This window comes from Anolis carolinensis, chromosome 2, assembly GCF_035594765.1.
Source record: "Anolis carolinensis isolate JA03-04 chromosome 2, rAnoCar3.1.pri, whole genome shotgun sequence".
In the NCBI taxonomy this organism is placed as follows: domain Eukaryota; kingdom Metazoa; phylum Chordata; class Lepidosauria; order Squamata; family Dactyloidae; genus Anolis; species Anolis carolinensis.
In genome coordinates, this window is record NC_085842.1 from 183,804,585 (window position 1) to 183,831,126 (window position 26,542).

Genomic DNA, 26,542 nt, shown 5'->3' on the forward strand with positions numbered 1-26,542 from the left:
TTTTACAAAATGATTTTTAAATTTATTAAATAGATTTCACTGTTGGACAAAACTTGTCTGCGCAAATGTTTCCTTAAAAAATAAAAGGACACACACACACACACCCAAAAATACATAAATGCACACATATAAGACTTTGATAAATCTCAGAGGGTCTGAAAATAATTATTGAGGGCCAGTAGAAAACCACGCCTAAATTCCATTTCTCCCCAAAGGTTGGGGGAATAATAATACACAAGTATTTACATTTATGGAGATGTCTGGTCCCTGGGCAGGCCAGAGTACAAACATAATTTGGGCTATTGAGAGTAAGACTTCTGAGCTGAAATTCTACAATTCCCTTCCACAGCCCTGTTTCCCTCATAAATTCATTCAGTTCATTTTAAAAACCTGTAAAACCAGGTTAACTTTTTTTCTCGGCCAGTGACCAAGTTTGGCTGCCTGAGATTCAGTGAGCAACAGTCCCATTAGCACCGACCCATCTCAGAGGGGGAGGAGGCAAGAAAAGAAGAGTTAGGTCTCTCCGTTGCTTCTGTTGCAAAGTGTGGCCCTGAGAGATGTAGACGTCTGCAGCTCTTCGTTTTGAAGAAGCAGGTCTGGTTTCAGCCACGGATGCAAGAGCACCTGCTCCAGCGTGGGACGTGTAGAAGGCTCCAAGGCCAAGCACCATCGGATGAGGTCTTGGCAGTCTAGAAAAGAAGAGTCAACACAGTCAGAAGGAAGCCAGACATCCTTGCTATTCAAACCTATCCCCAGTATGTCAATCCCAACTATAACCAAGAACTGGCATTACAGCCATTTTTACTGCAAGACAAATGTACATCTCTATAAACTCAAATTTCTACATTTGTTTTTAAACACAACAACAAACTAACTATCAAACATATAGAGAAGAGATAGGATGTATACACTGCCTTTGGACAATCTCAGAACGAAGAGGAGGGTAAAAGTGAGCACCTGAACACCAGGTTTTCGTGTGCCTGTTTCTACGGATGTTTCCGGGACCAGTGTGTTAAAACTGCTGTGACTACCCTTATGAGGAAAGCACACACACACACATACATGTGAGTGTGAGATCCGACACAATAGCAGTGGTTTCCATTTTGAAATAGGATTCCTGGAGAACAGGTTCAAATCTTCTCTCATCCATGGAAACCCAGCAGGTGACCTTGAGCAAGTCACATCTCTCAGCCTCCAAGGAAAGCAATGGCAAGCCACCTCAGAAAATCTTACTAAGAAACCCTTAGAATAGGGTTGCTACATGTCAGAGTCAACTTGAAGAAACATAATGCATGAGAATGAATGAACAAGCCCAAGTTTAACTACTGGCTTGGCCAAAACACAGCAGGGGTTTGGACTGGATGGCCCTTATGGTCTCCTCCAATGCTATGATTCAATGAAAATTTAAGTGTCTTTTCTTCCTATTCTCCAAGACAAGTCAAGGTACCCAGAACCTGCCACATTATTTTAACACCCATGGAAGAGTCTCTCCCTATTCTTCACAATAACAAAGAAAAAAATAACAGAATTGAAAGACAACACTGTTAAGTCTGGAATATCAGTATGAAAAGGGAACTTGTAACATTTTAGAGACTGAGAGAATGAATTGGGTAGCATATGCACCCAAGGAAGCAGAATGACAATGAATCTACACCAGGGTTTGCAAACCTTTTCAGCTAAGGAGTCCTTTTTGAAGAAAAGTTTCTAGTGGAACCCCAAGAGATGTTTACATATTATATTATACTAGCTGTGCCTGGCCACACATTGCTGTGGCAAAGTATGGTGATGTGGGAAATTGGTGGTAGTTAAGGTAAAGGGTAAAGGTTTTCCCGTGACATTAAGTCCAGTCATGTCTGGCCTGTTTATGTTGGATAAGTGAGACTGTACTGTATATTTATAATCTTATATTATCTGTTTAGAACTGGATTATATGAGGCCCCCTTCTACACAGGTGTATAAAAGCAGATAATGTAAGATTACTAGCTGTGCCCAGCCACGCGTTGCTGTGGCGAAGTATGATGGTATGGGAAATAAAGTATTGAGGAATTGGTGGTAGTTAAGGTAAAGGGTAAAGGTTTTCCCCTGACATTAAGTCCAGTCATGTCTGACTCTGGGGGTTGGGGCTCATCTCCATTTCTAAGCCCAAGAGCCGGCGTTGTCCGTAGACACCTCCAAGGTCATGTGGGATGACTGCATGGAGCGGCGTTACCTTCCCGCCGGAGCAGTACCTATTGATGCACTCACATTTGCATGTTTTTGAACTTCTGGGTTGGCAGAAGTTGGGGCTAACAGTGGGGGCTCTCTCCGCTCCCCCAATTCAAACTGTGGCCTTTCGGTCCAGAAGTTCAGCAGCTCAGTGCTTTAACACGCTGCGCCATCAGGGGATATTATTTCCTAAAGGTTGTGAATATACAATATTTCTGAATGGTTTTTTTTCCCTGTTGGACGCAAGTATGAATGCTGCAATTAGGAAAATGATTAGGATGCAATGGCCTTGCAGCTTTAAAGCCTGGCTGTTTCCTCCCTGAGTGAATTTTTTGTTGGGAGGTGTTAGCTGGCCCTGATTCTTTCCTGTTTGGAATTCCCTTTTTTTCAGAGTGGTGTTGTTTGCGATATTTTATGTAATTCTACTGTCTGTGGTCCTGAGAAAACAGAAGATTTGCCAGACTCTGATGATGGGAATACTTTGTTGGGAGGTGTTAGCTGGCCCTGATTGTTTCCTGTGTGGAATTCCCTTGTTTATTTACTGTCCTGGTTTCAGAGATTATATTGTTCTGCATTATTCTATCCCAGTAATTATTTCATATTAAAGTAGAATCTCACTTATCCAACATTCACTTATACAATGTTCTGGATTATCCAACGCAGTCTGCCTTTTCATAATCAATGTTTTTGTAGTCAGTGTTTTAAATTCATTGTGATATTTTAGTGGTAAATTTGTAAATACAGTACAGTAGAGTCTCACTTATCCAACATAAACGGGCTGGCAGAATATTGGATAAGGGAATATGTTGGATAATAAGGAGGCATTAAGGAAAAGCCTATTAAACATCAAATTAGGTTATGATTTTACAAATGAAGCACCAAAATATCATGTTAGACAACATATTTGGCAGAAAAAGTAGTTCAATACACAGTAATGCTATGTAGTAATTACTGTATTTATGAATTTAGCACCAAAATATCATGATATATTGAAAACATTGACTACAAAAATGCATTGGATAATCCAGAACATTGGATAAGCGAGTGTTGGATAAGTGAGACTCTACTGTAATTACTACATAGCATTACTGCGCATGGAATTACTTTTTCTGTCAAATTTGTTGTATAATATGATGTTCTGGTGCTTAATTTGTATAACGATTACCTAATTTGATGTTTAATAGGCTTTTCCTTAATCCCTTCTTATTATCCAACATATTCACTTATCCTGCCGGCCTGTTTATGTTGGATAAGTGAGAGTCCACTGTTTATTGATAATCTTATATTATCTGCTTAGAACTGGATTATATGAGGACCCTTCTTCACAGCTGTGTAAAATGCCCACTGAAGTGGATTATATGACAGTGTGGAGTCAAGATAATCCAGTGCAAAGCAGATAATATAAGATTATAAATGGGTTCTATAGCAGTGTGGAAGGGCCTTGAGTCTACACTGCTATATAATCCAGTGCAAATTAGATAGCCTAAGTCTGCCTGTCCCCTAACTGAACCCTGGCTGTCCCTTGGCTTGCTAGGAGTTGGTTGCTAGGAGACGAAGTGGGCAGAGATTAGCCCTCTAAACTGGCAGCAATTGGATAAAAAAAATTATTGCTCTCCCTCTAATTAGGACTTTGTTTTTCTTTTCTTTTTGTTGTATCAACCTGGAGGCATGGATGATGGGTTGTGTTGTCAAATTTCGAGGTTGCGGGGCCTGTACTTTTGTTGTTTTGTGAGTCGCCGTGATGCCATCACTCTTTTATATATATAGATAAAAGAGTAATATAGCTGTGTGGAGGGGCCTTGAGTTTACACTGCCATATAATCCAGTTAAAATCAGATAATCTGTATCTTATAGGCAGTGTGGAAGAGGCCTAAGTGAAGCCTAACTCTGCCTGTCCCCTGGTCTGAGTAGGTTGCTAGGAGACCAAGTGGGCGGAGCTTAGCCTTCTAACTGGCAGCAATTGGATAAAAACAATTATTCCTCTCCCTCTAATTAGGACTTTATTTTTCTTTTCTTTTTGTTGTATGAACGTAGAGGCATGGATGAGGGGTTGTGCTGCCAAGTTTAGTGTTTCTGGGTTGTGTAGTTTTGTTGTTTTGTCCTAGGCCGAAATTTCATTACCCTTTTATATATATAGATATCATGTAGATATATCAGGCATGAGCCAAGGCAGTGGCAGATGGCTGGAGAGTATTTGTATGGATTAATTCACATTAGTCTAAAAGGGCTCTGCGGAGCACACTTTGTGAACTACTGATCAACGCTATAGAAAATGCAGTTTGATATAACTAACTGCCATGACTCAGTGCTATGGAAGCACAGGAGTTGTAATCACAAGGCCCTTAATCTTTTCTGCCAGGATCCCATAGCATTGAGCCATGGCAGTTAAAGTGGTGTCAAACGCATTACCTCTACAATGTAGGTACAACACCTTAGTCTATAAAAGTGTATGGTACCAACTTCATTATCTATAAATCTCTAAGCTGTAAAAAGGCTCTTTGCATAATAAAGTAATTACACAAGATCTTCATCTCACACTCAAAACGTATGTTGTATGAGGCAGCTCCTTCATACTGCCTAATGGTAGGGGTCAGCCCAACACCAATTTAAAACTGTATTGATCTATGCTGATAATGCAAGAATCCAAAGAAAACAAGAGGAAGCTACTGCCCAGCACTCACCAGCAGAGACCGGAGTGCGGAACTCAACACTGGCCGCCAGAATGTCCTCATCCCTTTCAAAGGGGATATCGCCACACACCATATCATAGAGGAGGATGCCCAGGGACCAGACCGTGGCCGGAAGAGCATGATACTGCTGGGTTTCCACCCACTCAGGAGGACTGTATACACGTGTTCCTGAAAGAAAGGCAAGCAGAAACAAACAGGTTACTACGACCATCAGGCAACATCTTGATAGGAGGACGATTCTGCACATACAGTTTTGTGTTAATGTGTGCATGTGTGCGCCTTCAAGTCACGTGTCAATTTAGGGCAGGCTTACACAACCTGCGGCCCTCCGGGTATTTCGGACTTCACCTCCCAGAATTCATGGCCATTGGAACAGCTGGCCAGAGCTTCTGGCAGGGCCACAGGTTGTGCAGGCCAGGTTTAGGGTGATCCTATGAATTTCATACCCTGCAACACAACACAGGTGAAATGTGGAAAACATGGCCTAGCAGCATTAGGATGTGGCCAAGATCATGCAAGCTAGCACAAGCTAGGAGACGCCACAGCAGTTTGTTTTTGCCTGAATTATAGGAGAGAGTGAGTTTTTCTTTTCCTCTGACTGCAGCATGTCAACTGCATGCAAATTATTTTGTACCTTGATTTCAGACTGCAAGAGAACAAAAGGGAAACCAGGAAGGAGAGTAACTATGGCATTTTAAAAAGGAGGATGACAGTTTTTTCCGTATGAGGACGGTTGGAGGGTATGCAACTTAAGTGAATTTCTTAAAAACAAAGCACCAAAAGCAGCATCCAAATTAGAACCAGGAAATGTAGAAATGGGCATGAATTCAATTTATTGCTCCACTTAATCAACGAGGTTCCCATAAGTGTTGACTCACCCTTTAGCAATGAGTCAAAGGATCCACTCTAGTTCAGACTAGTCCATAGGATATAAACCAGTATATTAAAAATGAATTCAGAACATCGGAAGGGGCAATACAAATTATCCCTTTTCTAATTCAATTGTTCTAGTATTAAACAACCTAAAATGATTAGAAGCACTTAAGGGTATCTGCAGATGTTAACTTCAGCTTGAAAATTGCTAGCAAAATTCTGGAAAAAACAAGAAGTGTCATCTTTAAATGAATAGAACAACATTAAGATGGGGCATTAACAGATTAGATTTCACTTTACAACAAATCTTCTGGGAAAGCCAAGTTGTTGGGTTTTAGAAATCGTTAGAACTATGGCATAATTGTATCTATTTTGGAAAAATAAATTAAAAGCTATAATAATATGAGTAAGAGAGTCCTGGAAGCAGCATCAAAATGATCTCTACCTAATTAGGTTACTAGATGACATCTATCTAGTTATATAGAGCCAATGTGCCATAGTGTTTGGGCACTGAACAATGACTCTGGAGAACAGGGTTTGATTTCCAGCTCAGCAATAAAAAGCCATGGTGTGATTCTGAGTCATGCTCTCAGTTCCAGAAAACCCAATAGAGTCATCATAAGTCAGAAACAATTTGAAAGCAAACAACAACACAACAACATATCTAGGTAGCTAGAGATATAGACCCAAGGGGCCTTGGTGGCACAATGGGTTAAACCCTTGTGTTGCTGAACTGCTGACCTGAAGGTTGGCAGTTTGAATCCTCAGGATGGGATGAGCTCCCACTGCTAGCCCTAGCTCCTGCCAACCTAGCAGTTTGAAAACATGCAAATTTGAGTAGATCAATAGGCACTGCTCCAGCGGGAAAAGGCAAAAAGACGTTCCAAGCAATCATGCTGGCCTCATGACCAGGAAGTATCTACAGACGCAGGCTCCTCGGCCTGGAAATGGAGAAAGAGCACCTCCCCCAGAGCCAGAGATGGGCACCACCTCTGAGCCAGAAATGAAAGGAGAAGCCTTTACCTTTATATTTGTGTCTCATTGTCTGTCATGTAGCAAGGAATTGAATGTTTGCCTGTGTATGTTTATATATATTGTAATCCGCTCTGAGTCCCTTTTGGGAGAAGGGTGGAATATAAATAAAGTGTTATGATTATGATTATTATTAATGGCTTGAATGCTGTGCAATGACTCTTGAAAACAGGGTTCAAATCTGCACTCAGCCATGAAAATCCCCTTGGTGAGATTGGGCAAGTCACTCTCTCTCAGCTTCAGAGGAATACACAGACAAATCTTGCCAAGAGAACCTCCTGATAGTCTTGCCCCATGCATAAAGATATGTAGCTACACATATACACACTGTGATTTTTCTTCTTCTTCTTCTTAGACTCAGTTTTATATTGCTTTTACACCCACCAAAAAAGCAGCTGATTCAGCTAGCCCTTGCAACCTACCATCAAAGTCTGTGTAGACAGAATCCCTCAGGACAGCCCCAGAACCAAAGTCGATCAGCTTGATGTTGCCTGTACGTAAGTCCACCAGGATGTTCTCATCCTTGATGTCCCGATGGACCACCCCCTGAGCATGGCAGTGGCAGACTGCTTCTACCACCTGGTGGAAAAATTGCCGGCACAGCTTCTCGGGGAGGGCCCCCTGCTCAGTCACGTAGTCAAAGAGGTCCTGGCAATGCTCGGGTCTCTCCAGCACCAAGAAGAAGCCTTCAGGAGCCTCATACCAGTCCAAGAGCCGAATCACACCACGGTGCCCAGCTCCTGAGCACACAAGCTTCATCAGCACCACCTCCATAGGTGCCACCATCCCGTTAGGCTGCAAAAAAGAATACAGGGGGAAATTCAACACAAGGACGAAAGAAAGGAAATCCTAAAATCCATTCAGTGGTCCTTCCAAGATGGGTGAGGAAAATGTGGTCCTCTACCTGGTTTTGGCCTTACAATTCCTATCACTCCTTTCTAGGGGTTGTAGTTCAAACCAACTTGTCCCCGCCAATCGTGCCTACAATGGGGGCTGGACCGAGAGCAGGGCTTCCCCAGAAAATCTTAACAATAACATCGGATCATGAAGGGAGATGCGTTAGGAGAGGTAAGCCGGACTGGAACCATTATATCTCATGATGGGTGGGGTTTGCAGTTCAAAATCTGCAGGGGCAGAAGATGCCCACCCCTGCCTCAGAACTAAACTGAAAGAAACAAAAGATCTACACTATGAACTTAAACTGGTAAATAAATGTCATAGTTCCCTTGAAAACATGGGTTAGGGTAAAATCTACGGTCCTCTAGATTTTACTGGAAGAGAAACGGAGTGCATTTGAGTAACCACGGGGATGTCCTCTTGAAACTCACCAGCTTTGCCCACTCTGAAACTTTGTTCCTGGCAACATGCTTGATTGCAACCTGAGGAGGAAAACAAAGGAAGAGGTAAGAGCCTAAGTCAAACTGCTGACACTCTTCTTCACCCCCAAGAAGAGCACCAGGGCCAGAGACAGAATCTCTGTAGCCTACGGAGTTCTACAGACTTATTCCTTGCTAAACATACAATGCATTCATGTGCCGGAAAGTCATGAGGAACACTGGCAATACGTGTTTATAATTTAAAAACGAAGCAGGTACAATCTTTGTGACCCTTTCAATTTAAGCAGCACCTGCCAAAATTCCTTCTTCAGTTATTTGCGACTCTAAACCTTCCATACATAAATCTACTCATGATTTCTCTTTCCACCTCTCTTCGTATCTTATTTATTTACTATATTTATACCCCACCCTCTCTCACCCTGAAGGAGACTCAGAGCGGCTTGCAAGTTATATGTACATACAATATATTATATTATTAGCATAGCACAATATTAGCATTATATATTACTATATTGTACTATACCACTATACTGTAATATTATTAGTAATATTACATTTAATATATAATATATAATTAATATGATTATACTGTATTATTATTACTATTATATTGTATTACATTAGAATATTATTGTCAATATTATATATATACACAATATATTATATTATTACCATAGCAGAATATTAGTATTCTATTATTTATTTATTTATTTATTTATTTACTATACTTTTACCCCACCCTTCTCACCCTGGAGGGGACTCAGGGCAGCTTACAACATGGCAATAATTCAATGCCATTTAAAACAATTACAAAGAATTACAGAAAAGTCGTTTAAAATATACCTTGATTTACAATAAAACACAATTAAAACCATCAGCATTACATGATCCAAGAGGAAGGTCCTGGCAGTTTTTTATAGTACTATGTTGTTGCTTGGGGGGGGGGGCAGCTGGGGGAGGAGCCCCCAACTTATGCACTCACACAAAGGTTTTTTTTTCCAATCATGGTGTGGTGTCATTTTATTGCTGCCATGGTTTATCAGCTGGGAAAGAAAAACCTTTGCCCAGTTGTTGCCAATCATCCAGAGATCTACCACTAGATCCTGTCTATCTTTTGCCCAACCTTTCTCTTGGGCACACTTTATGTTCCAACCTTCTTTTATGGGCTTCTCTTCTATCTTGACTCAGCTACTCTTGCATTCCCAGCTGGATAATCCCATTGTTCTTCTATGACCGTGGTTCTCAACCTTTGGGCCCGCAAGTGTTTGGGCCAACCCACAGAAATCCCAGCTGTTAAGAAGTGTGGGAGCTGAAGTCCAAAACACCTGGAGGCCCAAAAGTTGGATCCACTGTTCTATGACATCACAGAGGCTCAGCCAATGGGAGGCAAGATTCTCCACAGCTCTCCAATACAATGAGGCAGTTCAGCCAATCACTATTAGAAACCTTCATAGCTTATTATTGCCACAATCTTCAAGCACATTATGATCAAAACATCAAGAAGTTTATTTTTTCAGCACTGGCTGGGGGGCAGGTTGTGAGAGTGATAGTCCATCAAAGGCAGAACTTTTCCAGATGACAACAGGGATACAGGAAGGCCTTGGTTTTTTATTTCTCCTACTCCATGCAGTTATGAACTTAACATCTGTTTGCATATAATCAATGAAGCAGCCCTAGCTGCCATCCACACCAATCTCACCTGCAGTCCATCAGCAATCCTGTGCCCAGCATAGACTGTCCCAAAGCCACCTTTGCCCAGCAGAGTCCCTCTCTTGTACAGAGCCTCAAAGGATTCTTTGTCTTTCCCTAGAACAGACACAAAAACAACATTATAAATAGACTGAATTTCCACTAAGGCACCTGAGGACTTTCAAGCTCCAGTTTCCTGTCACGGTCCAGACACAGTCATACCTAGACCACAGCTGTTCCATCAGCAGGTCTAAGCTTCCAAGGAGGAATACAGTTCTTGAAAAGTTAATGGGCACAAAAAATTGCTAGTTCCTGATCAATTAGAGGGGAAAGACATTGCTAGTCCCCCAAATCGAAAAGTTTACAGAGCACTGAAGGAGGGGACTGCTAAGCAAAACAAGCAGGTGAAAGGTTTTTTTTAAAAAAAATCCTATCTCTCCTGCCAGAAGTATGTGTCATGGCAAAGCCACTCCAATCCTTACAATGACTCACAGGAACGGACAAATCCACCCTACAGGAACCGGCTTCCCCAGCCTAGCAACTGGGAAAATTCAACACAGTGTCTTTTGATTAAACACATCTTGGCCCAGGTAAGATATGAAGGTAGAAAGAGGGAAGGAGGGGAGGACTCTGAACTCCAGATATCTGGGTGTAATGTTAATATTTATGAATGGAGACGTATTCATTTTTAGTCATCCTTTTCATAAATGGCAGTTCCTTTATTGTTAACAGCTGGGAAGCATGGCAAAGATCAACAGGTGAAGCTTTCTCTAGAAAAGAAAATTCAACAATAGAGAAAACTGCACCTGTTCCTTTTTACCTGTTGCTGCACATCTGCCCAAGGTATTGGACCTTTCCAGTAGATAAAAGCAGCAGAGGAAACTATAAAGTCCTCTATAGCAGTAGTTCTCAACCTGGGGTCCCCATGTGTTTTTGGCTTTCAACTCCCAGAAATCCTAACCGCTGGTAAACTGGCTGGGATTTCTGGGAGCTGTAGGCCAAAAACATCTGGGAACCCACAAGTTGAGAACCACTGCTCTATAGCAAAGGGTTGAGAACCTGCCACATCTGTGCTTGCAGAGATCACACAAGTGAAAACTAAAACATCAGTGGTTCACCCTCCCTGCCTTTTTATAGCCCCACAGACAGGAGTTTACCTGGTGATTCCCTCTTTTTCAAAGCATAAAGAGGATCAAAACATTCTCAGCTGAAATTGGAGAATTAAAAGTGAGAGAGATCTTCCAAGGAAAAAAATAAGAGGGAAATGGTGCAAAGAATGCCTTTGATATACTTTACAATCCATGTCACAGAAACCTCTCCATCAGCCATTTTTTCCTAAGGCAGCATCCCTTTGTTCGGCAGACTATCTGTTAATTAGCTCCAAGATGCTTGGTTGATGGTTCAATTAAGGGATTTAATTGTTTGTAAGTGGGCACTTGACTTGGAATCCCTCTTTGAATTTGAATGAGATATCTTAAAGGCACTTCCAGGTGAAGAAGACTATATTTTGTAGGCAGGAACTGGCAAAAGCATCGCTCATTACACTATGTAACACCGTTTTTGTCCCTGGGTTATAAATGTCATTTCCTAATTAGTTCTATCATAAAAACATGGAAAAAATTTTATTAAGCTGCAAAAACTTTGTTTTTGTGGGACAACCTGCAGCACATTTTGCTCTAGTTTTTCAGTTAATATCTCATCCAATCTCAACCAATTCAACATAGTTGATAGCAGACACAGAAATGAAGTTTCTGGAATATAACAACTACTTTAAAAGTAAGTACTGCACAATTATACAGGAAATAACACTTTCAAACTAGGAACAGAAAAATTTTCAAATGTTACATAATGTTATTCCTTGCATAAGAAAACCTATAAAATCCATTGGGTCACCATAAGCCAAAAGACGTTTTTACATACATACAGTATATACATACACACACTGATCTGAACACGGAGGTGATATTTCACCAAGAAGAAGGGAACAGCTTGTGAAAGTATGAGTGTGCATGTGACAGAGAAGTAACAATTGATAATTTGAGTGATCACACAGTGGGAGATATTTTTCAGTGGTGATTTAATTGCATGCATGCATGGCAATTATGAACTTAATAACACTGCAGTTACGGCCAAACCTTCCAACTTATAGGACTGCCTGCTTTCTTTCATTCCTGCTTAATTTGCATTTGTTTATAAATGAAGCTAATGGGATGTTGTGTGTTTTTCGGGCTGTATGACCATGTTCCAGAAGTATTCTCTCCTGATGTTTTGCCCACATCTATGGCAGGCATCCTCAGAGGTTGTGAGGTATCCTCAGAGGTCTGAGGATGCCTGCCATAGATGTGGGCGAAACGTCAGGAGAGAATACTTCTGGAACATGGTCATACAGCCCGAAAAACATACAACAACCCTGTGATTCCGGTCATGAAAGCCTTTGACAACACAATGAAACTAATGTTCATCAAAAATTTGGAGAGGGCTGGCTTCTACCTGCACTGACAGCCATCCAAGCCATCTCAACTGACAATAAAAGCAACAAAATGCAGGGCTGTGACTCTAACAACATTGCTATTCTTCTCCTATATGATTTCCAACATCTTTGCCTGATGAAGAAGCTAATATACTGTAGCTTCAAAAGCTGGCACGAGGCATTTTGTGCATTTGGTTGGCCAACTTTCATGCATTTGGGATTTCAGATTCCTGGTGATTTTTTTTTATTGTGTCAGAAGTAAACATACTGCAAGTTGCTTCTGGTGTGAGAGAATCGGCTATCTACAGAGACGTTGCCCAGGGGACACCTGGATGTGTTACCATCCTGCTGGGAGGTTTTTCTCATGACTCTGTGTGGGAAGCTACAGCTGAAAGTGGGAGCAGATTCCAGCCGCCAACATTTAGGTCAGCAGTTCAGCCGGCACAAGGGTTTAACCCACTGCGCCACCGAGGCCCCATCCTGGTGAATGGGAAATAATGCCAGCTTTGAACTCATTGTGCACATACACTTTCCTCTCGGCAGAGGGTAGCAGAGAGTTAAAGGCCACTGAAAGATGCTTCAATGTCTTTTTTTTTAAAACACACCCAACTGCAAAGACCTTTCTAACTCTGCTGCTTGCTTGCTTGCTTACTTACTAGGTGTTGTGCCCTTTCACCAGCCCCTGGTTGTACACAGTACTCTGATCCCTACCTATCAAGTAGTTACACCCAAGGTGACTAGATGCCATGGAGAACTGGGGTTCCTATATCTTAAAGGTGCATCTGTAGAAAAATGTAGTTTGATACCACTTTAATAATACTATATAACACAGTTTTTGTTCCTGGGTTATAAAACTCATTTCCTAATTGGTTCTATCCTAAAAACATGGAAAAGGTTTATTAAACTGCAAAAACTCTGTTTCTGCGGGACATCCTGCAGCACATTTTGCTATGGTTTTTCAATTAATATCTCATTGCGTCTCAACCACTTCCAAATAGTTTGTGGCAGCCACAAAAACAAAGTCTCTGGAATATAAACAGGAAGTAAGTAATACTTTCAAAGCAGGAATAGATTTTTCCCCAATTTCTGTTACATAGTGTAATAATGGTTCAAGGCTATAGAATCCTAGAAAGTGGTGGGAAGGCTACACACCATGTAAAACTACAACTCCTTGGATTCCATAACATTAAGCCATGGCAGTTAACAGAGTGTCAAACTGCTTTAATTTTACAGTGTAGATGAATCTTCAGAAAGAATGGGCAAATAAATGGGGTGGGGGATCTTGACAATCCTGTTCATAGAGCCTCAACTAGCCACAAGTTTTGTCTGTCTACTTCCTAAGGTTTCTCCTAATTCCATCACACCACAAAACGACTGGAAGTGCTAGAACTCAGTTCTGGCATCCTGGAGAAATTCCAGAACTTTTAAGAGTTTGGTAAGAAGCCTAAATTGTAGGAATCCATAGTATAGTTGTGGAAGTCATTGTGGTGTCACATTGCATTCATTCTATTGTGCAGATGCACCCTGCTTGTTTGTTTTGTTTGCCTCCGGCGCTGCAACCCGGCACCCAAAATATTTAGCTAAAAGCAAAGAGGAGGAATCCTGGTATGGTATGTGCCAAAACAACAGCCAATCCTTCAAAGTACAGAAGGTGAGCACAAACATCAATACTATATGTTGTTGAAGCTTTCATGGCCAGAATCACTGGGCTGCTGTGAGTTTTCCAGGATGTATGGCCATGTTCCAGAAGCATTCTCTTCTGACATTTTGCCAGGCATCCTCAGAGGTGTGAAGTCTGTTGGAAACTAGGCAAGTGGGGTTTATATATCTGTAGAATCTCCAGGGTGGGAGAAAAAACTCTTGTCTGCTGGAGGCAAGTGTGAATGTTGCAACGGGCCACCTTGATTAGCACTGAATAACCTTTCAGCTTCAAAGTTTGGCTGCTTCCTGCCTGGGGGATCCTTTGTTGGGAGGTGTTAGCTGGCCCTGACTGTTTCATGTCTGGAATGCCCCTGTATTGAGAGTGGTGTTCTTTATTTACTATCCTGATTTTAGAATTTTTTAAAATACTGGGAGCCAGATTTTGTTCTTGTGTTATTTAATTTTTTTTTAAAAAACAATGAAAATGAACAAAATCTGGCTACTAGTATTAAAAAATCTCTAAAATCAGGACAGTAAAAAAAAGAGCTACATTAAAAAATAGGAGAATTCCAGAAAGGAAACAAGCAGGGCCAGCTAACACCTCCCAACAAAGGATTCCCTGTGGCAGGAAGCAGCCAGGCTTTGAAGCTGTAAGGCCATTCAATGCTCATCAAGCTTGCCAATTGCAATGTTCACACTTGCCTCCGACAGACAAGAGTTCTTTCTCCTACTCTGGACCTTCCACAGATATATAAATCTTATTTGGCAGAGAAGGCTAAAAGGAAAACACACTTGGCAATGAAAGTGGTGCCAAACTGCATTAATTCCAGAGTGTATGCACCCAAAATCCCAGGGAGGGGAAGCAATGTTCTCAGAGATGATGATTTATTTCCTGCTTTCTTCTCCTAAAGGACATTCAAAGTGGCCAACAACACTCAAAACAATATCATTTAAAACTTTATAATACAGAGCATCCCAAAAGTCGCTTTAGGTAGGCAGAAATAGGAAATGGTAGCTAAAAGTACCTTTGTTGACAAATCATTTGTGACAAAGTTTTACAAAATGTTTACAAGACATTCTCTACATGCTGTATATCATATATCAATACACACACACATGCACCCATATAAAATATTAAAATACATAACTATAACAACTATTTATAATACACAGAACATAATATGAAAAGTATACAAATATATACACATATAAAATATATCTATATCCATAGACATAAAAATGATAGAATGGATAAATACAACTAAGTATAAAACATACAAATAATATGAAAATTATACCAATATTATGTATATATAGAAATATAAATATAACAACTATTTACAAAATATACAATATGAAAGGCATACAAATATATATATATATGTATGAATGATATAACTATATATAATAAATTATATAAAATATATGAAAAGAATAAAATACATATACACACACATATTATATACAGTAGAGTCTCACTTATCCAACGCATTTTTGTAGTCAATGTTTTCAATACATCGTGATATTTTGGTGCTAAATTCGTAAATATAGTAATTACTACATAGCATTACTGTGTATTGAACTACTTTTTCTGTCAGATTTGTTGTATAACATGATGTTTTGGTGCTTAATTTGTAAAATCATAACCTAATTTGATGTTTAATAGGCTTTTCCTTAATCCCTCCTTATTATCCAACATATTCGCTTATCCAACGTTCTGCCGGCCCCGTTTATGTTGGATAAGTGAGACTCTACTGTGTGGATATATATATATATGAAAAGTACAGAAATATCCATACAAATACATAATATGTGTGTATGTGTGTATTTTATTCTTTTCATATTATATTTTATATATTTTATTATATATAGTTATATCATTCATACAGATATATATATATATACACACATACATGTGTGTGTATATATGTATTTTATTCTTTTCATATTATATTTTATATGTTTTATTATATATAGTTCATATAGTTTCATATATATGCTGTGTATGAAAAATATAAAAATATCCATAGATACACACACACATATATCACTATAACAACTATTAATAAAATATAACTTTGCCAATTATTCCTATGTATGGGGACTTTTGGGACACCCTGTGTATAAACATGACAGTAGAATTAAACGGAAGAACTATTCCAAATCGTTAAGATCATATGAAAAACAGCAGGTGTTACCTGTTGGACTCCAAGTCACTTCGTTCCTTTCGGGGACCATCTTCCAAAAGGCAACGTATCCACCGCGAAACGTCCTCAAGAGCCGGACTACTCCCGCCCGAGCGGCATCATCGCGGGACAAATCCAGAAGCCAACTCGCCTCGACACTGACATCGAACGCTACTGCCCGAACCGAAGCCCACGCCGGAGCCTATCAGGGAGCCCAGTCGATTTGCATAGCCCCGCCCACAAGCGTCGAATGCCCCCCCCCGGGATGCAAATGAGCCTCTTCCTTATATGGAAAGAGGAGGAAGCGTCGCGCTCCGGGGTTTCTCCCCGCGCTCTTGAGGGAGCATTTTTGCGCAATGGTTACGAAAGGGAAGGAAAGGGCGGGAAAAAGAGGCCACGTCATGGAAAGCCACCTTCTGTGTACATGGCTAATAGGGATCCATTTCAAATTAGTAGAGTTCATTATGCGGTTTGACATCACTGGAAGGAATCATGGCCGTTATGGGTTTATAAGCTATGGCGGCATCCATGTATTTTGGACTTCAACTCCATGTGTTTTGGCCAATCAGCTCGCTAATCTACTGGGGTCACAGGGTTGTTGTGCATTTTCCGGGTTGTATGGCTATGTTCCAGAAGCATTCTCTCCTGACGTTTCGCCCACATCTATAGCAGAGCACTTGATGAACCAACCTGGACACAGCATATTATTTGAGAACTCTGAAACGCTGGACCACTCTCACAACTATCATGTCAGACTACACAGAGAAGCCATTGAAATCCACAAGATTCAACAGAAAGAAGGAAACCATGAAAATGAACAAAATCTGGCTACCAGTACAGTAGAGTTTCACTTATCCAACATAAACGGGCCGGCAGAATGTTGGATAAGCAAATATGTTGGATAATAAGGAGAGATTAAGGAAAAGCCTATTAAACATCAAATTAGGCTATGATTTTACAAATTAAGCACCAAAACATCATGTTATACAACAAATTTGACAGAAAAAGTAGTTCAATATGCAGTAATGCTATGTAGGAATTACTGTATTTATGAATTTAGCACCAAAATATCATGATGTATTGAAAACAAAAGTGGCATTAAACTGCATTAATTCTGCCATTTAAATGCACCTGCAGCATAGAATGGATGCCATTTGACACCATTTCTGTATTTTAATATGTATTACATATAAATGTGTTTTAATATGTAGCTTTTATAGGAATATGTTTTAAAAGTATATCTGTAGTGAATGAATGAGTTGTAGTATTTTTGCAATTTTTATGTGTGTTAATTATTCTGTAACCCGCCTCAAGTCATGAGGGGAGGCAGGTAAGAAATAAAATAATAATAATAATAAGGCCTGATTCTTGCAGCCCAGGAGCAAGCCATCAGAACAAATGCAATTAAGGCCAAGATAGAAAAATCAGCTGATGACCCAAAATTCAGACTGTGCAAGGAAACCGAAGAAACCATTGATCATATCCTCAGCTGCTGTAAGAAAATCACACAGACAGACTACAAACAGAGGCACAACTATGTGGCCCAAATGATTCATTGGAACTTATGCCTCAAATACCACCTGCCAGCAGTAAAGAACTGGTGAGATCACAAACCTGCAAAAGTATTGGAAAATGAGCACACAAAGATACTGTGGGACTTCCGAATCCAGACTGAAAAAGTTCTGGGACACAACACACCAGACATCACAGTTGTGGAAAAGAAAAAGGTTTGGATCATTGATGTTGCCATTCCAGGTGACAGTCGCATTGACGAAAAACAACAGGAAAAACTCAACTGCTATCAGGACCTCAAGATTGAACTTCAAAGACTCTGGCAGAAACCAGTGCAGGTGGTCCCGGTGTTGATGGGCACATTGGGTGCCGTGCCAAAAGATCTCAGCCGGCATTTGGAAACAATAGACATTGACAAAATTACGATCTGCCAACTGCAAAAGGCCACCCTACTGGGATCTGCACGCATCATCCGAAAATACATCACACAGTCCTAGACGCTTGGGAAGTGTTTGACTTGTGATTTTGTGATACGAAATCCAGCATATCTATCTTGTTTGCTGTGCCATGCAAAATATGACCCCATTATTATTATTATTATTATTATTATTATTATTATTATTATTATTATTTGAACTGCCACGACTCAGTGCTTTGAGAGCTGTCCTTTTACAAGGTCTTGAGCTTTCTCTGCCCAAGACTTGACTGGTGCCTTGCAAAACTACAACTCCACAGCATTGTTCATTGTGGTGCCAAACTGCATTATTCTGTAGTGTTGATGCAGGCGAAGACTCTGATTTAGCTATGGAAGCCCACCTTGGGTTGGTCACCCTCTCTCAGCCTCAAAGGAAGAGTGAAAGCAACACTTTCCTGAACAAATCTTGCCAAAAAAACCAAAAACAACAACCCTAGATTGGATCGTGATACATTGGAAATGACTTGAAGGCACACAACAAAACAGCAAGATAGTAAATTGGATTTGTCACTACGTTGGGTTGAGTTGGTCTGCATTTACACCAGGCATGGGCAAACTTTGACCCTCCAGGTGTTTTGGACTTCAACAGCCAATAGGCTGTTAGGAATTGTGGAAGTTGAAGTCCAAAACACCCGGAGGGCCAAATTTTACCCATGCCTGATCTACACTGTAGAATGAATGCAGTTTGACATCACTATAACTGCTATGGCACAGTGCTGTAGAATCAGGAAAGCTGAAGTTTTTACAAGGTCTTTTGCCTTCTCTGTAGCCAAAGAGTGCTGGTGCTTCACTCAACTCCCACTTCCACAATTCCACAATTCCATTACTGAAGTGGGGCCAAATTGCACGAATTCTTCAGTGTAGATCCCCCTTGGATGCCAGTCCTGCTCGTCTTGTGGGAACGTACTTCAGAGGAGGGTAGCATAGCACAGACCGATCACCTTGTCTGTTTAGAGATAACTGTATTCCTTTGCTTTAGTATTAGAAAAGACAACAAGGAATCAAGGTACATCTCTGAGACTAACTGGGAAGAAGACATTTCTATCATATCGGTTTTTATGGACCAGAAGTCATTCGTTCAATAGAGTTCACTGGGGTTTTAGGTATCCATGCAAACCTTTGGAATGTGTTCCCTGCAGATGCGGGCGTTATCCTGCATAAAAAATCATTAATAAAGGTGTGAATGTAAGAATGACTATAGTTAAAAAGCAATAAAGCACTTAAAATTCATTAAAAGGCCAAGGCAAAATCTAAAACAGCACTGCCCAGCATTAAAATCCCAGCCCCAGCCCTGATGGCATTAAAACACTAAATGGCTGAAGAAAGTAGAGCAAATATGGGGTCATCCTGGCCTCACTAGGAAGGGGGTTCCCCAAATCTGGCCTTCTCTCTTGTACTCACCAAAGGAGACTGCGAAGCTAGCGGGACAGAAAGAAGAGTCTCTCCAAATAATGGTAGACCTCTAAGGAACTCATAAAGGGAAACACATTCTAGTCTTTCCAATTACCTGGGCCCAAACTGAGTTATAATAAAATAATTTCCGAAGGTCTGCTTGAAAGGAAGTTTTGATGAACCAATCGGAAATTCATTCAAAGGAACGTGAGGTAAGGTTGGGTTGTCCTCCACCCATTCAGACAGAAAGCCCAATTTAATTCCTTGGCATTTACATTTGAGTAAGTGTACACAGAACCAGGCTGCCTGCATGATTTGGAAATTATTAAAATTACCAATGGCTCCTCTTCATCCAGAAGAGAAGAGACCAGTGGGGTGTCACGGGGATCTGTCTTGAGCCCAAGGCTAATCAACATCTCTGTCAATGACTTGGATGATGGAATAAAACGTGTGCTTATCAAGTTTGCAGATTACACTAAATTAGGAGGGAGAGGTAATACTCCAGAAGACAGGATCAGAATTCAAAATGACCTCACAGATTAGAGAGCTGGGCCAAAACTAACAAAATGAATTTCAACAAGGGGAAATAGACAGCACCACACTTTGACAATGAAAATTAAATGCATCTATATATATATATAAAAGGATTAAAAAAATCGGCCTAGGATAAAACAACAAAACTACACATCCCAGAAACACTAAACTTGGCAACACAATCCCTCATCCATGCCTCTACATTCATACAACAAAAAGAAAAGAAAAATAAAGTCCTAATTAGAGGGAGAGAAATAATTGTTTTTTATCCCATTGCTGCCAGTTACAAGGCTAAACTCTGCCCACTTGGTCTCCTTATATCATGCAGGAGGACACAATCCAACCACTCCTGACAGATGGCCATCCAATATCTGCATAATAATAATAATACACATCGAATCATAGCATCAGACAGTTAGGAGACACCCCTAAAGGCCATCCAGTCCAACCCAATTCTGCCATGCAGGACACAATCCAAGCACTCCCAACAGATGGCCACCCAGCCTCTCAATACTACTACTACTACTACTACTACTACTACTACTAATAATAATAATAATAATAATAATAATAACAACAACAACAACAACAACATCATACAATCCTAAGGTTTGCAGTGGATCCAGATCAACTTCCTTCTACCATGCAGGAGGACACAATCCAAGCACTCCTGACAGATGGCCATCCAGCCTCTACATAATAATGATGATGAAGATGATGATGATAATAATAATAATAATAATAATAATAATAATAATAATAGAAGCATAGAATCCAAGAGTTTGGAGAGACTCCTAAGGGCCATCCAGCCCAACCCTTTCTACTATGCAGCAGGACACAATCCAAGCATTCACCACACATGGACAACGTATAAATACTATACAATACTACACAGAGACATAGACCCCTCCTCTACCCTCACCACTTTCACAGTACACAAACAACCAAATGCATACTAAACATAAAGACAACCATACAACAGACATTCAATACCACCACTACCTCAACAAGTTCTCACCAACACCACCAGACAATGCCACAGCAACACGTGGCCGGGCACAGCTAGTAGAATGGATGACACTTGACTTGGAAACAGTCCATGTGAAAGAGATCTAGGAGCCTTAGTAGACCAAAAGTTAAACATGGGTCCACAATGTGATGCAAGATGCTAAAAAAGCCAATGCAACTCTACGCTGCATCAATAGTGCTTAGATTTAGGGCAGTACAATAGTATCCCTCTGTTCTGCTTTGGTCAGACCTCACCTGGAATAATCCTGCATCCAGTTCTGGGCCTCACAATTCAAGAAGAATATGGACAGGATGAAAAGTGTTCAGAGAAAGGCAACCAAAAATGATCAAATAGGAAACCAAGCCCTATGAGGAACGACTTAGGAAGCTGGGTATGTTTAGCTTGGAGAAAAGAAGGCTGGGAGGGGACATGATAGCCATGTTTAAATACGTGAAAGGATGTCACAATGAATGGGGGGAGGTGTTTTCTGCTGCTCTGGAGACTAGGACACAGGGGAAAAAATCCCCTTAAACGTTAGGAAGAACTTCCTGACAGTAAGAGCTTTTGACAGTGGAATATGTGGTGGAGTCTCCTCTGGAACTTTTTAAATGGGTGGCTATCTGTCAGGAGCGCTTTGATTGTTCCTGCATGCAGACTAGGGTTGAACTGGATAGCCTTTGTGGTCTCTTCCAATTCTATGATCCTATTCACAAAGAATTTATGTTGTGCAAATCACACTTTCAGCACAATATTTACCCAGAATTATGCTTAAAAGGAAAGGGCTCTTCTATCTTTAATACATCAATGAGATGGAGTTCAGCAAGTGTCGTTTGTCTTATTGTAACCATATGTTACATAATGGAGAACACCAAACAATTTAATGGAAAAATCAGCCCATGTCTATAAATTATAGCAACAGCTTTCATTATGTAAAACACTAAAAGAAACTATGGATTACTTTGAAAGAAATGGGTGCGCCATAACACTTTATTGTCCTGGTGCATAACCTATACTCAGGACAAGAGGCTACTGTCAGGACAAGATGTGGAAATTGAGGGGTTTATAATTGGCTTCATGTTAACACGCTATCAGTAATTTATGTGCTGAACATGTCATATGGAAAATAGGATTAGGCTCAGAGGAAGGCGGTGTCGAAACTGAAAGAAGGAACATCAATTATCTCAGATACGCAGATGATACTATATTAATAGCAGAAGACCGCAAAGTCTTGGAGCACCTATTGCCTAAAGTGTAAACATATAAAATTGGATAAAAGTCAGAATTGTTCGTGCCATCTTAGCTCCAATTTCTATTATTGAAAAAGCTAGATAGAAAAGTAAGCCGACAGGAAGAAAATCAACTCATATAAAATGTGCTGAAGGAAAGTTCTATGGATGCCATGGACTATTAAATGAGACTTAGGGACTGTCCCTGGAGGCCAAAATGACTGAACTGCTTTGGTCATAATCACAAGGCAACATGACACATTGGGAAAAATAACAATGCTTGGATATCGGAGACAGTTGACAAACAGGAAGACTATATTACAGGTGGATAGACTCAAACTAGGAAGGCAGGATTTGGGTTTCCAGCACCTGAGCTGGACTGTTGATTATAGGGTTTCTTGGAGGCGTCTCAGTCATAGTCCCCATGAATTTAAGCTTTTCTAATTGACTGGGATAGTCACAGCTACTCCTCCATGCTAGTTTTTCCATTGATTTTAATCTTGTCCTTCCCAGGAGGCTAAGGCAAAAGAAAACTGTTACAGCCTCCTCTAACTTGTCTGTTTTTCCTTAAACTTTTGCCATCTAGACCATACTGTAAACTTGCTTGGCCACACATATTCCACTACTTCAGCCTCTTCTAGACTGTCTGTTATTCCCCCTTTATTTGCTATCTTGGCCACATGGATGTTGTTTAGCCACACGTCACAGTTTTCATCTCAGAGGAAGGCAATGGCAACCCTCTTCTGAACAAATCTCAAGAAAACCCTGTGATGGTTTACCCAAGAGTCCCCTTAGATCAAGAAATGACTTGACGGCACATAACAACTGCAAGAGCATGTTCAGAAGGGGAAACCAAACTGCTGACGGGTTAAAGAGCCAGGTTAAAGATGCCAGGAGGTCAGTGGGGCCCTTCATGGTGAAGAAATAGTAGGGTGCCTTGGAAGTATTCCCTTGAAGAACACGGCTGCATCACGCTTCAGAAACAAATACAGAACTGGATGAAGCATTCTGGTTGGCAGTGTGACTGGAACATGTCCTTCTGGTTTAGCCACCGGCATGTCCCAGCTGCACAAGTGAGTGACTCAGGTCCAAAGGATCCAGTCGGACTTGATTTGGCATTGGGAACCATGCAAAGAAGTGCTGGATTCCTTTCCGTGGCTTTTCCTTGTGCTGCCCATCATCACCACCAGGAAGGAGGAAGTTGGGGCAGGACATAATTAACCTCCAGGATTTGCTGCTATTCAAATTGTTTGCCCAGAAAATGTCAAAATGAAGAGCAAACGTCAGTTGGCAAGAGAAGATGCTATTTCACCGCCCTTTCTGGAGATGTTGAAAGGTTTTATATGGATGGTTGAGATTCTGCAGGTTGGAGTTAAGATTTTTCTTATCACACCTTGGGTTTCATGACTGGAATTCTCTCCTATAGCATCTAAAGTCTCTTCATAGATAGTGCAGCTGCAGTCACTGTCTGGCTTCACAGTCATATATTTTGTTATTTTGTTAATCCTGTAAAGCAAGTTTTTGGATCTCCCAGCCAGGCATTCTCAGCAACTGGCCCAAATTTGACAGAGACCATTCTGATTAGTAGACTACAAGTTGAACATGAGTTAACCATGTGAGGCAGCAGCTCAAAAGGTCAATGGATTTTTGGCCACATTAAAAGTATAGTGTCTAGATCAGTGGTTCCCAACCTTTGGTCTTCCTTCAGCTCCCACAATTCCTAACAGCTACCCTGTTTCCCCTAAAATAAGACATCTACAGAAAATAAGACCTAGTAGAGGCTTTGCTGAATTGCTAAATATAAGGCCTCCCCCAAAAGTAAGACCTAGCAAAGTTTTTGTTTGGAAGCATGCCTGCCTAACAGAACACCAGAGCATGCAGGATCGGTAAATGTATGTATCATAGAGCATTGTACATGGAAATATTGGTAATAACAAGAAATTATTGATAGGATTCGTAGTTTGTCTGGTTATGCTGGTTTGTGATGACAACTACTGTACAGTATATAATAAACATTCATTTCTTTGTTCGACAATAAATGTGAATTCTTCTTCATGGAAAAATAAGACATCCCCTGAAAATAAGACCTAGCACATCTTTGGGAGCAAAAATTAATATAAGACACTGTCTTATTTTCGGGGAAACACAGTAGTAAGCTGGCTGGAATTTCTGGGAATTGAAGTCCGAAACACCTGGAGGACTAAAGATTGGGAACCACTGGTATAAATCAAGGGAAGTCATGGCACCTCTCTATTCTGCTTTGGTCAGATCTCACCTGGAATAACCCTGTTTTCAATTCCAGGCACCACAATTTCAGAGAGATATTGACAAGATGGAATGTGTCCAGAGGACGGCAACTAAAATGATCAAAGGTCAGGAGACCATGAATCCCTATGAGGAGTGGCTTAAGGAGTTGGCATGTTTAGTCTGCAGAAAAGAAGGGTGAGTGGAGACATGATAGCCATATTTGAAAGAATGTCATATGGAAGAGGAAGCAGGCTTGTTTTCTGCTGCCCTGGAGACTAGGACTCGGAGCATTGGGTTCAAATGATAGGAAAGGAGATTCCACCTGAACATTAGGAAGAACTTCCTGACTGTAAGAGCTCTTCAACAGTGGAATATGTTGTTTCCTCAGAACTTGGTGGAGGCCACTTCTTTGGAGGCTTTTAATCCAAGGCTGGATGGCTATCTGTCGAGGATGCTTTGACTGTGCTTTTTCTGTATGGCAGAATGGGGTTGGACTAGATGGCCCATGTGGTCTCTTCCAACTCTATGATTCTGCCATCCCATTTTTTTCATTTGCTTTTAAAATGCCTCAGTTTCTCTTCCCTTCCCACACTTCCCTCTTTGTCCTCAGCTTACTCCAATTGCTGTAAACTAGGTTGGAAATGAAAAAGTAGTTTGCACCCAATCAGCTCAGCACAGAAGAGATGGCAGAATCTTGACTTTCCCATGCAAAACCGAACTGCTGCAGCCTCTCCTAGTTGTCTCTCCCCCCCCCCCCCCTTGAGAACATTTGTCATCTTGACCACATTGTAATGTTGCTTAGCCACACATGTCCTGGTTTTACTCTGTGAAATATTGGTGGTTATGGCATGGTGGTTTGTCAACAAAATCAACATTCAGATGTCATGGGCTCTAACATTGTAATTTTGTTTACGAAACCAATTTCGCTGGCTAGAAGATGCCCAGTAGGACAATAGAGGTGTACAGAATCTGATATAGCCCAGACATGTCAGAACTTCAGCATGAAGTTCATTCAAATTGCTCAATAAGACAAATTGAGGGTTTGTAAGCTGTTAAAACATGGCTTGTTAAAGCCATTGGGTCCTGATCTCTGTCATATATATATATATGTGTGTGTGTGTGGAGTTTAAACGGTTCTAGCCTTTTGTTGTTTTAACTTCGTGAGCTGTTCAATGTGCTTTCATCCTATTTAAGTTGTTTTAAATTGTTTATGTACATTGTTTTAATGAGATCTAATGATGAAGTGTTTTAATTTGTTTATATTGTTTTTAATGAGATCTTATGATGGAGTGTTGGTTGGACATATATTAATACATTATGAAAATAAACAGCACACAGACGGGAAGCTGTAAAAACAAGGCTAGAGGAATGTGCCTCTCTAGGTGTTTTTGGACTGCTACTCCCATCAGTGTGAGCATTGCAGTCCAAATATATCTAGGCCAGGGTGACGCAACATCAGCAACATATTTTGGGATGGTGACATCAATATGTATCAGATACAGGCCAAGACAAGGCATGGGATGCTTTGCTTGCCCAAGATACAGAACTTCAGCACTGGTCCAAAACATAGTGTTGTCTCTGGACAGCAAATGGCAGCTGTTGCCTCTCAAAACCAAGGTATGTAATGCAACAATCTAACAATGTTATATTGAGGCAATCAGGAGCCTCTGGTGGCCTAGGGGATAAAAGCCTTGTGACTTGAAGGTTGGGTTGCTGACCTGAAGGCTGACAGGTTCGAATCCCACATGAGAGAAGCCTCCCACAAGGATGATAAAACATCAAAACATCCGGGTGTCCCCTGGGCAACGTCCTTGCAGACGGCCAATTCTCTCACTCCAGAAGCAACTCCGATTGCTCCTGACAGAAAAAAAAATTGAGGCAATGGAATCTTGCAGACATTCCTTCCTTTTCATGTAATTGAAAATAATACAATCATGATAAAATAACTTAGGGCCCTTGCAGACTGCCCTTTATCCCAGGATCTGATCCCGGATTATCTGCTTTAAACTGGAATATATGTGTCC

The 26,542-nt window shown here is 40.7% G+C and overlaps 1 protein-coding gene and 1 long non-coding RNA gene across 3 annotated transcripts in view; one reads left to right on the forward strand and one right to left on the reverse strand.

Moving 5' to 3' along the window:
• On the reverse strand, positions 1–16,314 carry pim2 (Pim-2 proto-oncogene, serine/threonine kinase). Its single transcript, XM_003225800.4, has 6 exons — positions 16,136–16,314; positions 9,837–9,943; positions 8,129–8,179; positions 7,223–7,595; positions 4,887–5,063; positions 1–689 (listed from the first exon to the last, which is right to left on the reverse strand). The coding sequence occupies exons 1-6, from the start codon at positions 16,173–16,175 to the stop codon at positions 514–516; spliced, it is 924 nt and encodes a 307-aa protein (XP_003225848.2). The 5' UTR covers positions 16,176–16,314; the 3' UTR covers positions 1–513.
• The window catches only part of LOC134296400 (uncharacterized), an 18,423-nt gene continuing 1,819 nt past the window's right edge, over positions 9,939–26,542 (forward strand). Inside the window, exons 1-2 of one of the 2 annotated variants that reach the window (XR_010003130.1) lie at positions 9,939–10,416; positions 24,574–24,713. This is a non-coding gene — a long non-coding RNA (uncharacterized LOC134296400). Of the gene's footprint in view, positions 10,417–22,286; positions 23,637–24,573; positions 24,714–26,542 lie in introns of those variants that run through there. The other variant, XR_010003131.1, reaches the window with a different exon arrangement.